General features: G+C 36.4%; 1 protein-coding gene across 4 annotated transcripts in view; it reads left to right on the forward strand.

The window, feature by feature from the left end:
* Nucleotides 1–16,437, forward strand: part of PHF3 (PHD finger protein 3) — an 82,235-nt gene that overhangs the window by 56,191 nt on the left and 9,607 nt on the right. For all 4 annotated transcript variants that reach the window (XM_077769087.1, XM_077769088.1, XM_077769089.1 and 1 more), the window contains 6 exons: nucleotides 5,041–5,224; nucleotides 8,700–8,847; nucleotides 8,940–9,096; nucleotides 11,154–11,270; nucleotides 13,248–13,379; nucleotides 13,954–14,089. In XM_077769087.1, coding sequence (XP_077625213.1) covers nucleotides 5,041–5,224; nucleotides 8,700–8,847; nucleotides 8,940–9,096; nucleotides 11,154–11,270; nucleotides 13,248–13,379; nucleotides 13,954–14,089 — 874 coding nt within the window. The remainder of the gene's footprint in view (nucleotides 1–5,040; nucleotides 5,225–8,699; nucleotides 8,848–8,939; nucleotides 9,097–11,153; nucleotides 11,271–13,247; nucleotides 13,380–13,953; nucleotides 14,090–16,437) is intronic.

Here is a 16,437-nt window from a genome sequence, read left to right on the forward strand (position 1 = left end):
CCAGAGCCTGGTTGGGATTCTCCCTCCCCCCCTCCCCCCTCCCATTCTCCCTCCCTACCTTCCTCCCTTCTGCTGTCCTTTTCCCTCCTCTCTCACTCTTCTGCGTCCACCCACATCCAACAGCATGCACTTGTTCTCTAATTTCTCTTTGGGTTTCATGTTCTAAGTGAACCTTTTCAAGTTTATTTTTCCATAAAAATGAATGGGTTTTTATTTAAAAATTTTTGGCAGTCTTGGTGAAAGCAAGTAGTGAAATCCTCAGAATACATAGATTTTATTTCTAACAGCATTTGATGCAGTTTCTAGTCTCTAGTTTGGTACTTGGGTTTTCTGTGGTAGGGTGTGTGTGTGTGATATTGCGGCGTTAAGTGGTAATAAGCTCTACAGTGTACTTGCTAATAAGCTTTTTAAAAAAGTTTTTCAATCCATAAATATCTACTAATTGTTAAACAACATTTGACATTATTTTCAGGTAGAAGAGTTACTTTGTAAGGAAAAGTAAACCTCATTCTTTTGACTTTGTCCCAGTGTTTGCTTGGAACCTTCACTTCATAATTTTTTCTCTTAGAGTTGCCAGTTTTCCCTAATCTTATATTTTTAACTGATTTCTAAAAGTATTTCCTAAATAGAAACTTCAAGATATTTAGTCTGTTACAGGAGAAATGTATAAAAGATCCAGTGCTTTATCTGATTAAATTTTTATAATTTTCATTGTCTTTTTGTTACCTATGATTTTCTGTTCATTGATTTGTTCTTATAATGCTAGGGAAGAGTACAGTGGCAAAATTATATGTGGATAGTCAACTCTAATAGTCCAAAAGACAGTGAACATGAATTGGAGAGTTAGAAGGAAGTTCGGAAATCAAAGTCATTGATACTACAGAATTGAGAACAGTATGTAGCACATCTTGGGAAAACTTCTGTAAATCATTAACTATTAATCAACACTTCTTGGATATAATATTTTGGCCAGTTAGAAATATAACTCATTGTTTTCTCACTTAGCTAAGTTGTCTCCATCTTGTCTAAAAAGACATAAAATATTAACATTGTACATGTTTTGAGAGACTGCTCTATCCATTTTCTGTGTCAGAAAAGAAGTTGAGATTGGTCTGATTTTGTAAATATATGTGCCATCCAAGTGATTACTGCTTCCTTTTCTTTTTACTGATGAACTCTGTTGAAATTTGTATGGACTTGACTATTTTAGTTTATGGAATCTGCTTTTTAAGTATCACTTCTTGGTTCATTTCCCATCATTCTGAGGCAGGTGGCATGGTGGAGAAAGATGACACCGGATTTTGATGAAGAGGTGGTTTTTGAGAATTCTCCACTTTACCAGTACTTACAGGATCTGGGACATACAGACTGAAATATGCTCTTCTCTGTCACTATACCTAGAAAAAAGCACAGTGACAGAGGGACAACAAAAGTCTCCTGCAAGAGCCCTGCCAAAAGGCTACCTCAAGAAACAAGCCAAAGTACACATAGTGGAGAGTCCAAAATACCACTACGAGTAGGGAAATAAAAAAGTATCACTTCTTATCCCTAGATTTTATGTTGAACCATATGTTGAGTGCATATTGTGTGCCAAGTGTGGTACTAGACTTGGGTGTATAGCACTGATTAAAATATGTTCTTGCTCTCAAGTAAGTCTAGTTGGAGAGAGAGAAAATAAGTAAATAAAAAGTTAGGGGATTCCTAGTCTAGAAAAAAATCAGGTTTTTTGTATGTATTCATATTAAAACCTATGATTATATATGCCTATTCACAGCGTTCTTCTCCCTATCAGACACTACCATGATGTGATTACTTTAAAGGGCCTTAGAATTTTAGATCTCTAGTAGTTCTCTGTGATCTATAATCAGGATGAGGATAGCAGGTATCCTGATGGTTTGTTCTACTTTATGGGAGTTAAAATTGCTAGTAGATAACAACGAGAAATTAATTGATACACTTGTAGTTGGATGTGATTTTATTTTAGAAAGTAGTGAAACACCTAGATACCTATTTCTCCATAATCTCTCCCTCTTTTTTCCATATCTACAGCTAAGAGAACTCGTTTGTTTTTTTTTTAAAGTTTATTGTCAAGTTGGTTTCCATATAACACCCATCATCCCCATAACTGACCTCCTCCATGCCCATCACCCCCCCTTCCTATCTCCCCCGCCCCCATCAACTCTCAGTTTGTTCTCAGTAATTAAAAGTCTCTTATGGTTTGCCTTCCTCTCTTTAACTATTTTTTCCCCTTCCCTTCCCCCATGGTCCTCTGTTAAGTTTCTCCTGTTCCACATGAATGAAAATATATGGTATTTGTCCTTCTCTGCCTGACTTATTTCACTTAGCATAACACCCTCGAGTTCCATCCACGTTGCTACAAGTGGCCAAATTTCATTCTTTATTATTGCCATGTAGTAAGTATTCATTGTATAGATAAACCACATCTTATTGATCCATTTATCAGTTGATGGACATTTAAACTCTTTCCGTGATTTGGCTGTTGTTGAAAGTGTTGCTGTGACCATTGGGGTATGTGTGCCCCTGTGCATCAGCACTCCTGTATCCTTTGGGTAAATTCCTAGCAGTGTTACTGCTGGGTCATAGGGGAGTTCTGTTAATTTTTTTGAGGAACCTCGTCACTGTTTTCCAGAGTGGCTGCATCACCAACAGTGTAGGAGGGTGCCCGTTTCTCCACATTCTTGTCAGCATCTAGAGTCTCCTGATGTGTTTATTTTAGCCACTCTGACTGGTGTGAGGTGGTATCTCAGGGTTTGATTTGTATTTCCCTGATGTTGAGGGACACTGAGCAACATTTCATGTGTCTGTTGGCTATCCGGATGTCCTCTTTGGAGAAGTGTCTGGTCATGTCTTCTGCCCATTTCTTCATGGGTTTGTTTTTCGGGCGTGGAGTTTGGTGAGTTCCTTATGGATTTTGGATACTAGCCCTTTATCTGATGTCATTTTCAACTATCTTCTCCCATTCTGTCGGTTGCCTATTAGTTTTATTGATTGTTTCCTTTGCCATGCAAAAGCTTTTTATCTTGATGACGTTCCAATAGTTCATTTTTACTCTTGATTCCTTTACCTTTGACCATGTGTCAAGTAAGAAATTGCTGTGGTTGAGGTCAAGGAGGTTGTTTCCTGCTTTCTCCTTTAGGATTTTGATGGTTTCCTGTTTCACATTCAGGTCCTTCATCCATTTTGAGTTTATTTTTGTGTATGGTGTAAGAAAGTGGTCTAGTTTCATTTTTCATCATGTTGCTGTCCAGTTCTCCCAGCACCATCTGTTAAAGAGGCTGTCTTTTTCCATTGGATACTCTTTCCTGCTTTGTCAAAGATTAATTGGCCATACATTTGTGGGTCCAATTCTGAGTTTATTCTATTCCATTGGTCTATGTGTCTCTTTTTGTGCCAGTACCATACTGTCTTGATGATTTCAGCTTTGTAGTAAGGCTAAAGTCTGGGATGGTGATGCCTCCCGTTTTGGGTTTCTTCTTCAAAATTACTTTGGCTATTTGGGGTCTTTTGTGGTTCCATACAAATTTTAGGATAGTTTGTTCTAGGTTTGAGAAGAATGCTGGTGCAGTTTCGGTTGGGTTGCATTGAATGTGTAGATTACTTTGGGTAGTATTGACATTTTAACAATATTTATTCTTCCGATCCGTAAGCATGGAATGTTTTTCCATTTCTTTGTGTTGTCTTCAATTTCCTTCATAAGTTTTCTGTAGTTTTCATCATACAGATCTCTTAACATCTTTGGTTAGGTTTATTCCTACGTATTTTATTTTTTTTGTGTGCAGTTGTGAATGGGATCAGTTTCTTGAATTTCTCTTTCTGTTGCTTCATTATAGGTATACAGTTTCTGTATGTTGATTTTGTACCCTGCGACCTTGCTGAATTCATGGATCAGTGCTAGTAGGCTTCTGGTGGAGTCTGTTGGGTTTTCTATGTAGAGTATCATGTCATCTGTGAAAAGTCAAAGTTTGCCTTCTTCTTTGCCAATTCTGGTGCCTTTTATTTGAATTTGTTTTCTGATGGCTGATGCTAGGACTTCCAGCACTTTGTTAAACAACAGTAGTGAGAGTGGACATCCCTGTCGTGTTCGGGATCTCAGGGGAAAGCTCTCAGTTTTTCCTCATTGAGGATGATACTAGTTGTGGGCTTTTCATAAATGGCTTTTGTGAGGTTTAATAAGTTCCTTCTATACCGACTTTCTCGAGGGTTTTTATTAAGGAAGGATGCTGTATTTTGTCAAATGCTTTTTCTGCATCTGTTGACAGGATCATATGGTTTTTATCTTTTCTTTTGTTAATGTGATGTATCACATTGATTGATTTGCAAATATTGAACCAGCCCTGTAACGCAGGAATGAATCCCACTTGATCATGGTGGATAATTCTTTTTAATGCTGTTGAAGTTGATTTGCTAGTATATTGTTGAGGATTTTTACATTCATATTCATCAAGGATATTGGCTTGTAGAGTACTCTTGTTATCTTGTTATCTAATTTTCTTGTTAATACTACTACTGGGAAAATCATATCCAGGTTTTTTAGTTTTCCTTTATAGGCTATTATATTTTCTGCAGAAAATAGGTGCTTAACAAATGGATTTTGAATGAAAGGGCAAATCTCCTATTTGCTATTAATTGAGAGTCATTTTTGTACATCTCTAAAAATAACCTTTAAGTAATTATTGGGCTAAAGAATATAATATTTGCTGGGGCACCTGGGTGGCTCAGTCAGTTCAGTGTCTGACTTCCATTCAGGTCATGATCTCATGGTTCATGGGCTTGAGCTCTGCATCAGGCTCTTTGTTGACGGTCTGGAGCTTGCTGGAGTTTTGCTCTTTTCCTTTCTCTCGCTGCCCCTCCTCCATTCACACTTTCTTGCTTTCTCAAAAATAAACTTTTAAAAAAATACAATGTTTGCTATCTTAATCGATTGCAATACTAATTAGGTTTAATTTTTTTTTTTATCATATATTCTTGAGCTTTGCTTTAGTAGTTTTCCTTCTAATTAAATACTTTTGTCCCCCTCAGGAATCTGGTGAAAGCAAAAACTCATCAGACTGTAGAGACAGTGAAATAAAAAAATGGCAGCTAGCTCCTCTTCGAAAGATGGGACAACCAATTTTACCTCGGAGATCCTCAGAAGAAAAAAGTGAAAAAATACCAAAAGAACCTACAACTGTTACTTGTACAGGAGAAAAAGGTTCCAAACCAGGTAATAAGATTAATAAAAATTATTACATACTAATAAGGCTATATTTATTTTATATACTATCATTTAGTATAATTAGGGAAATTTAACTATTTTAATATTTTAATGGCAATAAAAATAGGTGATTGACCTTTCTTGAAATTAAAAATTATTGCTATAAATTTTGGGAAGTACTAATGAATTTAGTAAGATAAGACCCCACCCTCATGGCACTTAAATATGAATAGGAGAAGACAGAGAATAAGTAGACAAATGGTGTGCTCTATTATGGCATTTAGGCACTGTGAAGAAAAAATATAGTATTGGGGTAAACAGTCACATGAGGAGAGTGGTGGGAGTTCGTTTTAGATAGAATGGAGGTAACTTGTGGGATTTGAAGGGATGGGAACTTTTTTGGAGGACTGGGTAGGGTGCAGTCTCAAGGTTTTAAGGTAGAAACAAGCTTGGTATTTGAAGAACACGAGAGCCACTGTGGAGTGATTGAACAGTAGTTTGTGGGATAGAATGATAATTGAAGATAAGTTCAGAGAAAATGATGTAGTAACTTTGATGCCGTGACAAAGAGGAAATCATTACAGGATTTTGTACAAGAGAATGATGGGTTACTCTGCTTTCCTATATAGATCAGACTGTAGAATAGGAGAGAATGAGGGAGGACCAGTTACGCGTCTGTAGTAGTATGCTTGGAAAGAAAATGATGGTAGCTTGGAACCAGAGGTATAATGAAAGAATGAGAAGTGGTCAGATTTTGGTATATTTTATAGTAGAATTGGCAGAACTTGCTGATGGATTAGTTATAAGCAGGTGGAAGAAAGAGTCTAAGCAAATGATTAGATAAATGTTGGTTATTGAGAAAACCAGAAGATTTGTGGAGAAAAAATGAAAAATAATGTTTGAGTGTTTTAATTTTGAGACGCCTAATAGATATCCATGTGAAGATACTTGAGTAAACCTTTGACTGATGAATCTGGAGCTTAGAGAAGACTTGAGGGGGTGGTATATACAGGATTTATCAGTGCGTAGTTATTTAGAATCACGGAGTTAGGTATGAACAGCTACAAAAAGAGTTTGTTAATGAAGAGGCAGAAGCACAGCCCTTGGGGGTGTATCAGCATTTAGAAGTTGAGAGGATAAGAGGAGCTGGCAAATGAGACTAAGAGGTAGTCTGTGAGGTAAGAGAACAAAGACCATGATGAAGTTTCAAGGAGGGAATGATCAGTTGTGTCCACTGTTGTCTGGACATCTAATAAGATGAATGAATATAGCTCATGTATGATGTAGTGAAATGGAAATCATTGGTGACCTTGACTAGAATGGTTTTGGTGGAGCACTGGGGATAAAAGCCAATTATAGTGGCTTATGGGAGAATAGAAAGCATGGAATCAGAAATACTGATTACGGTTATGAAGGATTTTGCTGTTAAAAGGAACAGAAATGGTGGGTGTGGTAGCTTGAGATATATGTGAGGTCAAGAGGATTTTTAAAAGGAGATATTATAGCATGTAAGACTGGAATTGATCCAGTAGAGGGAGATAATTTGATGATGTAGGAGCAGCAGGAAGGTGGTAATTGAGGCTCAAAATCCATGAAGAGACAAGAAAGGTGGGATTTACATAGAAGGGTTGTCATAGAAAAGGACAGCTTCTCCATGGAAATAGGGAAGATAGTATATGGTAAGAGGCAAGATAGATGAAGTAACTTAGTAGATTCGGTGATGGGAAGATGTAATAGCTGTCATTTTCCTATTTTCTTAGTGAAACATGAAGTGAAAAAAAATCAAATGAGGTAGAAGCTGAGGAAAGAGGTATTGTTGGTTTGTGAAGAGAGGAGAGCAAGTGTAAAATAGATGTTTTGGGAAATGGGAGAACAAATTTACCAGGAACACTTAATAGGAATAGAGTAGCAGATTGAGTTTCTACTTTACCTTTGTGGTTATGAATATACAGGGAGATCAGGTATCCTCAGTTTTTATTTTTCTCCAGTTGCCTTCAACAGTTTGTAGGCTGTTTGGGTGAAGGTTAAAGCTGGCTTTCACCAGGGTTGTGGTTTTGCAAATATAGATGTTTAAAGGAGAGAAATAAAGGTGTTTTGAATGCAAGGCTGTGGTAATAATGTTGGACTGTTTAATTGAAGTTAGTCATGTGGGAAAATGAAGACCCAAATGGTAAAATTGATAGAGTTAAGAATTGTTGGGGCACCTGGGCTCAGTAGGAAGAGCATGTGGCTCTTGATCTCGGGATTGTAAGTTTAAGTTCCATGTGCGGTGTAGAGATTACTTAAAAAATGAAATCTAAAAAAAAAAAAGAATTGTTGGAATGAAGAGATTCTAGAATAAATAAGTTGGTATGGTATGGTAGAAGGTCAGAGTAGTAGGATATTTCACATTGAGATTTTAGAGAGGTTACATGAATTAGTAATGATGGAATGAAAAATCATTTGAAAAGCTTTAACATGTCAAGTTAACAATATCAAGCACAATTGTTTTAAAACCAGAGGAGATTCATCAGTTTTGTGGTATAGGTAAAAATCATTACATCATTTGCTCACCTAATAAGTCCAGATCATATTTTCTAAATAGTTTTTAAAATTTTTGTATTTTAAGATTTTATTTTTCAGTAGTCTCTACACCCAACATGGTGCTCCAACTCACAGTCCCGAGATCAAGAGTCGCATGCTCCACTGACTGAGCCAGCCTGGTGCCTCTCTAAATAGTTTTTTAAAACTTAATATTGTATTTATGTGAAAAGAAACGGCTCTAAAAACCATTATCTAAAATGGGAAAAGGGGGAGTACCTGGCTGGCTTAGTCAGAATAGCATGTGACTCTTGATCTCGAAGTTGTGAGTTTGAGCCCCATGTGGGGTGTAGAGATTACTTAAATAAATTAAAAAAATAAAATGGGTAAATGGTGTATGCACTTCACAGGGCCACTTTTTAGTCACTTAATTTGTTAATTAAAGTTCATTTAAATTAGGATTTTTTTAATGAGGTTAGTTTCCAGGGTATGACAATAATTTGATATTTATATATATTGCAGAACGGTCACGGTAAGTCTAGTTAACATCTGTCATCATACATAGATTAGAGTTTTAATGTCAAGAATGTTTCAGTATGGAATATGGGTTCTGATCTTATTTCTTTTTTTTTTTTATGTTTATCTATTTTGAGAGAGAGCCGGTGCATACATGCACAAGAGAAAAGGGTGGGAGAGGTAGAGAGAGAGGGAGAGCAAGAATCCCAAGGAGGATGTGTGCTGTCAGCACAGAGCCTGTTGTGGGGCTCAGGCTCACCAATCAGGAGATCATTACCTGAGCCGAATTAAGAGTCGGGTGTTTAACCGAGCCACCCAGGCGCTCCCTCATTTTAGTTCTAAATAGTGATTTTTAATCAGTTTTGTTTATAAGCTTACATTATACATTAAAAAGGAAGATATCTTTTTAAAAACAGTTTAATGAGTTTTGTTATTTGTTTTAAATTAGGGGCTCATGAGAAGCAAGAGATAAAAAAGAAGAAGATTGAAAAGGGACTGCCTAATGTGCATCCTCCTGCTACTTCTACTTCCAAACCTTCTGCAGATCAGATCAGACAAAGTGTCAGACATTCTCTCAAAGACATTCTTATGAAAAGGTAACACTATTATTGTAGAAGGTTGAATCATATATGCTTACTATATGCTTATTACTGTATTTGAAGAATAACTGAATTATTCCAATTTTAAGACTTACAGAGTCCAATTTGAAGGTACCAGAGGAAAAAGCAGCAAAAGTTGCCACAAAAATTGAAAAAGAGCTTTTCTCTTTTTTTCGGGACACAGATGCTAAATATAAGAACAAATATAGAAGTTTGATGTTCAATCTGAAAGATCCTAAAAACAATGTAAGTATGTTTTGTTCATGTCTATCCCTGTTTATGCTTACAGCTTTCCTGAATATATTGGAATTCAAGATTATAATATAATAGATCTATAATTTATTTCTTAGAGTGAAACTGTCATTTTATTTTTTATATTTTTAAAGTTTGTTTTGAGAGGAAAAGAGTGGGGGAGGGGCAGAGAGGAGACAGAGAATCCCAGGCAGGCTCGAATTCATGAACCATGAAATCATAACCTGAGCTGAAGTCCGACACTTAACTGACTCAGCCACCCAGGCACCTTAAGACTGTGTCATTTTAATAGTCTTTTGCTACAGAACTGAATTCTGAATTCTGAATAGTGGTGACTAGTGTTCTATAATGAGGTTATTAAAATCTAAAATGCTAAGTGTGTCTTAACTTACGTGAATTTTCTTTCCATTATGTCCGTTATTTAATCCAGTTTATTAAAAATTTATTCAAATGTATTCTTTAAAAACTCTGTTAAGCCAAAATTCGTAACAAATACTGTTTGGGTTTTTTTGTTTATTTTTGAGGGTGGGGAAAGGGACAGGGTGAGAGTGGGGAGAGAATCCCAAGCAGGCTCTGAGCAGTTAGCTCAATTCATGAATTGTGAGATCATGACTTGAGCTGAAACCAAGAGTTGGATGCTTAACTGACTAAGCCACCCAGGTGCCCCACTATATTGGTACTTCTGATTTAAATCTAAAACAAACAAACAAAGCCATTTAGGTAAAAAATAGTATTTTACAACATTTTTTTGGGGCATCTGGGTGGCTCAGTCGGTTGAGCATCCAACTTCAGCTCATGATCTCGCAGTTCACAAGTTCCAGCTCTATGTTGGGCTCTGTGCTGACAGCTCAGAGCCTCGAACCTGTTTCTGATTCTGTGTCTCCCCCTCTCTTTGCCTTTCCACTGCTTGCACTCTTTCTCTGTCTCAAAAATAAATATTTAAAAAAACCATTTTGTTAATTTAAATATCTTTTTAGTTGTTTTTAACTGAACTGTTAGTCATTTCCTGGCATTTCTTGTTTGGGACTTAGAGGAAATCTAAAAGCTATGTATGTAAATGCAAACTCCTTACATATTTGCTTAAGTTTTATAAGATTTTCACATAAGTGATAACAGTTTGTCAATTTGTGTACTGATATTTGCTGTAGTATATGGTACTAGGTATTTTCTTCAAGTATACTAACAGTTACCTAAAAAAAAGTCTGCATTGTACAGTCTGTCATCATGCTCCAGGGAATCAGATATTTCTTGAATTGTATAGTCTAGAAGCTTTTTTTAAGTAAGTAAACATTTATTTCCTCTAGGTTTCTTTCTTGCAGTTGGTTCTTTGCTCTGGAGTCCCTTCCGAGCCTGTTAAAATTTAAACATATGAAATCTTAAAAATATGAAAGACCTCACATTCAGTAAAATTCTTTTATGCAGTACCTTGCTATACCACAGTTTGGCTATTATAACAGAGTTTATCACTGGGAATGCTCTGAGACACATTCTTCTTTTGGGGGAGGGTGGGTATGGGGGAACAGTTTTAATACAATTTTTGGATAGATACTGTAATGGTTCTACTGTACTTCTCCACTATGTGTTGATATTTTTAAATGGATTTTTTAAATGTTTACTTATTTTGAGAGAGTGAGAAAGAGAGGGAGGGAGGGAGGGAGCATGAGTAGGGAAGGGTTGGGTCACAAAGGAAGAGAGAGAATCCCAAGCAAGCTCTGCACTGAGAGTGTAGAGCCCAACATGGGGCTTGATCCCACGAACCAAGAAATCGTGACCTGAGCCGAAATCAAGAGTCAGATGTTTAACTGACAGAGCTACCCAGGCGCCCCTGTGTTGATTTTTATATGAAAGATGTATTTTGCTACCTTAGATGATAGGTTCCTAGAATACAAGGTTGACAATAAATCTGTTTGTAGTAGATAATATATAAATAAACATTTGTAAATCAGGTTTATATATCGTATCTTCATTTTACTACAAGTTTTTGACAGCAGTTCCAATTTCTTTTAAAAATATTTTTCTCCCCCTTTATTCCCATTTTAAAATATTTCCAGATATTATTTAAAAAAGTACTGAAAGGAGAAGTAACCCCTGATCATCTTATAAGAATGAGTCCAGAAGAACTAGCTTCCAAGGAGTTAGCTGCCTGGAGACGGAGAGAAAACAGACATGTAAGATTATCTATGAATATGTGTTTGACTATATCAGAACCTGTATTTTTCAATCATGTGGGAAAAATTATATATATACACAGAGGTAATTTAAGAGTGCACAGTAGTACAGACTTCCTGTTCTATGCTTCCTCTAAGTTACTTATCTTCCATTAACTGAGTTCTTAAATTTAATCTTTTGTTTTTCCTTATCTCTGCTGCTTTTTTCTCATTTTCTCCAGGTAGCAGATTATACAATTAACTTGTGTTTTATATTTCATAAATCAGAAAGATGGAAAATTAGGCACATTTTTTTCTTAATCACATCTGTACTTTTCAGAAGCACAATTTGAAGGTATGAATATTGGTAATTTATAGTGCTAGATTAAGTCAAAATGAAAATTTTATAGGTTTAGAATCCTTTATTATTCAAATTTCAAACACAAAAAGTTGAGAAAAACAAGGTTTTTTTCCCCCTTAATAATATTTATCAACCTGACCCAAATTGTCATGTATGAATGTTCTTAATTACAGAAATGTTGTGGGCTTAAGTAGCTCTGTCCCAGGTCTAACTGAGGTGTTATGTAACATAAATAGTATGTGCGCCATAGTCCATTTTTAAAATTAAAAAGTCCTGAAATTAAAAATGCCAGTAGTTTTCATTTAGGGGATGTGAATTTGAAATACCTTTAAAGATTGATGAAGTGAATGTGTGATGTAGGGTTATTGTGACTGGGATAACCACATTATCTACTAGTTTGATTTCAGTGGCCTCAGAATATTAGCTTCTTAAAATTTACTTATTTTTTATTTTTGAGAGAGAAAGAGCATGAGCAGGGGAGAGGGGGCCGAGGAGGGGGGGAGAGAGAAAGAGAGAGAGAGAGGGAGAGAAAGGGAGAGGGAGAGAATATTAAGTACGCTCCATACTTAGCAAAGAGCTGGATGCAGGGCTCGATCTCATGACCTGAGCCGAAATCAAGAGTTGTATACTCAACCAACTGAGCCACCCAGGTGCCCCAGAATATTAGCTTTTTATTCTAGAAAGTATTGGTTACTTACAATTCATAGAACTCTACATGATTTACTGGATTCTTTTTTTCCATAATACTTAACATCTCCGGTATTAAGCCTCCATGTGGATCTTCTGCCAAATCTGTTTTGAAGCACAAGGCCTTGATTTCATATATTACACTTATTCACATGTTTCTTTACTTTCACCTGCTGTAATTTTTCCTCTTACTTAGAAAATAGTATCACCTCATATTTCCCTCCTTACCTCAAACATGTACACGCCTCTCTTCTGCATTGAAACTGTGGCTGCAAGTATTAACTGCTTTGGAGACCAGCTTGTTCTTTTTTTAGGCCATATATCTGACTTCATTCTTTAAAGGATGGTTTGCATATAACAAAATAAATGACCATCTTTACTTTTCTTATTTCTTAACCCATTCCACTCTCAGCTCCTTTTCCTAGTTTTTGCTAGTTTTGCTACACTTGCTTAATATTGTGTTGCCAGGCTTATTTAACTGAACTGCCAAGCTTGTTAAAGTGTCACAAAGTATGCCTCATCAGGAGACAACTGTTAGGGGAGTACCTGATAATTTTTGGTATTTGAATAAACTTCCACTATTTGGGGGATATTAAGAACATCAAGTTAGGAATCAAGGAAGATAATTCTCATTTTCCTGTGGCAGCTGCTACCATATTAAAGCAGAAAGCAGATAAATATCATGTTTCAGCTCTTTGCAAATTACATTGCATTTCAGTTCCCTCTTATTAATTTACATGTGAACTTCTCATGGCTTGAAAACCCAGCACTTAAAGCAGTCTCTGACATTTGTAAGTACTCAGTGTGTATGTTTGTTGTGTGAAGACCACCTAAAGATTAAAAATCATCTGTGACAATTTTTTCACTTTTAGATATGCTCTTATTTAAAGCTGTACATTTGGAAATGTGTATCTTAATTGTGAAGTGTTTCTTTAAAATATTTCCTTTAGACCATAGAGATGATTGAGAAAGAGCAGAGAGAAGTGGAAAGACGACCAATCACAAAAATAACTCATAAAGGTGAAATAGAAATTGAGAGTGATGCCCCAATGAAGGAGCAGGAAGCAGCCATGGAGATTCAGGTAAAAATAATAAAAATGTCATGTTTGTAGTGCTTAAAACATGAAGATTCAGAGGTTTATTTGCCTAAAATGTTCTTTAAGTTGAAAAAAGATTTTTAAAAATACATATATTTTAAAGTAGCTTATTTCATTGGTTTCATGGTTTTTTGAGAGTATTTACAATATTGTTTCTCTGTATGTAATGTGTAGGCTGTCTGAGTCACAGGCACCTCTTAAACATTTGTTTAAATATAGATTCTTAGGGTCTCTATGACTTGGTGAACTCTTTAGTAGGCCTATGAATCTGTGGGTGCTTCTTAGGCAGACTGTGGCTCGAGAGCTTGGTACAACTTTTCTTATTTTCAAATATCAGTGAGAAAATATGAAATCTTGTTAGAGGCCTTAAATAATGAGGAATGTCTGAGTTTTTGCTCTACTTTAAGTCATAATTAATATCTAGCATTTATTTTAGAAAGAAATAGTGAAAAACAACCTGTGAACAGAACAGCTTTCATATATCAATATGAAATATAAGTTGATTTTTAATAATTGGGGCAAAATTTTGTCTGCTAAAACTTTTTACTCCTTTTTTAAGGAACCTACAGCTAACAAGTCATTGGAGAAGACAGAAGGATCTGAGAAACAGAAAGAAGAGATTGACTCTATGTCTAAAGATACCACTAGTCAACATAGACAACATCTTTTTGATCTTAACTGTAAAATTTGCATAGGTAATTGGAGATTTTTCTTTTTTTTTTAATGTTAATTTTTGAGAGAGAGAGAGAGAGTGCAAGTGGAGAAGGGGTAGAGAGAGAGATGGAGACACAGAATCCGAGACAGGCTCCTGGCTCTGAGCCGTCAGCACAGACCCCAGTGCAGGGCTTGAACTCAAGAACTGTGAGATCATGGCCTGAGCCAGATTCAGACACTCAACTGACTGAGCTCCCGAGGTACTTCTGGAGTTTTCTTTCTGAAATGCTGCTTTCACTTTGAAAGGGGGATACTTGTATTTGTAATCTAAGTAGGTTTTTGTTGGGGCACCTGGGTGGCTCAGTCGGTTAAGTGTCCAACTTCATCTCAGGTCATAATCTCACTGTTGGTGGGTTACAGCCCTGCATCGGGCTCTGTGTTGACAGCCAGCACAGAGCCTGGAGCCTCTTTCAGATTCTGTATCTCCCTCTCTCTCTGACCCTCCCCTGCTCATGCTCACTCACCCTCGCTCTCTCTCCCTCTCTCTCTCTCTCAGAAATAAATAAAACATAAAATTTTTTTAATAAATAGGTTTTTGTTTTCTCTGTATTGGTGGTGAGGTACCTGCTCACTCCTTTTGAGGAGTAGCACCTTTTTTGAATGACTGGTCTTCAGAGTTCAGGTAAAGTTTGATACTATCATATAGTTTGCTATCTAGAATTAATTGTATTATATAAATCTGAACTTACCAAGTCAAGGTCAAAAGACTGGAATTTAAGCATTAGAATAGGCATCAGAGCTGTTGGACGGTTGTAATGGTATTGTCATTTACTAAATGAAGAAGTAAAATAGCATTCATATTATTATATATAACAAATGAAACAAATCCCCAAATATCTTTTCTCTAGTATTCTTATATTTGGCTATTCATTCAATAAATATTTACTGAGTTCATTTTGCTGAGTACTTTCTGGTGCAGGGACTATAGTGGTGAAAGAGTCAGATGTTACTCAGGCTTTAAGAGAAACTGTAAAGCCTAATGGGAAAGACAGGCAGTTGATGATTTGAGTTACAGAGGTACAGTCATAAATGTATTTAGCTAGCAGAAAGACCTAGTCTAGAGTCTGGGGCACTGGGGAGACTTGAATTGATATTAAGTTGAGACATGAAGATTGAAAGGGGAAGACCATTCTGAATACTGGGAATGGCATGAGCTTGACTTGAACTCAAGAAGAAGAGAGGCATATGATTTGTTTGAAGAGATACTTTAGGGATCACATTTTGTAATATCTTAATGTCTTTCGAACTTCAGATTGTGACTTCTGAAATCTAGTAAGTAGACTAGACTTAAATCTAGTAAGTAGTTATTAGCATTTCAAAAGCAAAAACAATAGGAAATTCAGTGACTTATAAAGATGGTACCATTTTATGAAGCTTTAGTTCTGGTTATTTATAACAAAAAAAATACACACACTACACACAGGTGTGTATGAGTGTGTGTGTATAAATAATGGATCACGAGATAAAATATTACTTTACAGATCATGATCAGAAATGCTGAAAATCTACTTCTGTAGCCACATTGAAGATTTTGGTCTTTAAAAGCAGTGGATACTGATTGGAAGGGTTTTTTTTTTCCCCAATGTTTTATTTATTTCTGAGAGAGAGAGCGTGAGCAGGGGAGGGTCAGAGAGAGAGGGAGACATAGAATCTGAAGCATACTACAGGCTGGCAACACAGAGCCCGATGGGGGGCTCGAACCCACGAACCGTGAGATCATGACCTGAGCCGAAGTCAGATGCTTAACTGACTGAGCCACCCAGGCGCCCCTGATTAAAGGTTTTTTTAGCAAGGGAATGGCATGATCAGATTGGAATTATTTTCATAAGATCTCTCTGACTGTAGTGAGAAGATATTACAGTGAGAGAAGTCAAGAGAGGAGGGAGGGAAACTCGATAGGAAGGTTCTGCACTAGTCCAATGGGAGATAAAGATGGTTTTAATTAGAGTGATTAGAGCAGTAGTTGGAAATAAAGTGAAGTCTTTGAGATACTCACGTTAGGTAATATTGATAGATGATTATGGGTGTAAAAGGAAGAATTCCATTAATCATATCTTCTCAAAGTCATGTTTATAGATTTTATAGTCTGTATAACAATAAAGACTTAAAGGCACAGAGAATGTTTTTAGACTTTTTTTTTTTTTTTAAGTTTATATATGTGAGAGAGACAGTCCCANTAATGGGGGAGGGGGCAGAGAGAAGGGGAGACAGAGAATCCCAAGTAGGCTTCACACTGTCAGTATGGAGCCTGATGTGGGGATGGAACCCATGAAACCAGGAGATCATGACCTGAGCTGAAATCAAGAGTTGGATGCTGAACCGACTACCT

This window comes from Crocuta crocuta, unplaced genomic scaffold (assembly GCF_008692635.1).
Source record: "Crocuta crocuta isolate KB4526 unplaced genomic scaffold, BGI_CrCroc_1.0 scaffold205, whole genome shotgun sequence".
Classification (NCBI taxonomy): Eukaryota; Metazoa; Chordata; class Mammalia; order Carnivora; family Hyaenidae; genus Crocuta; species Crocuta crocuta.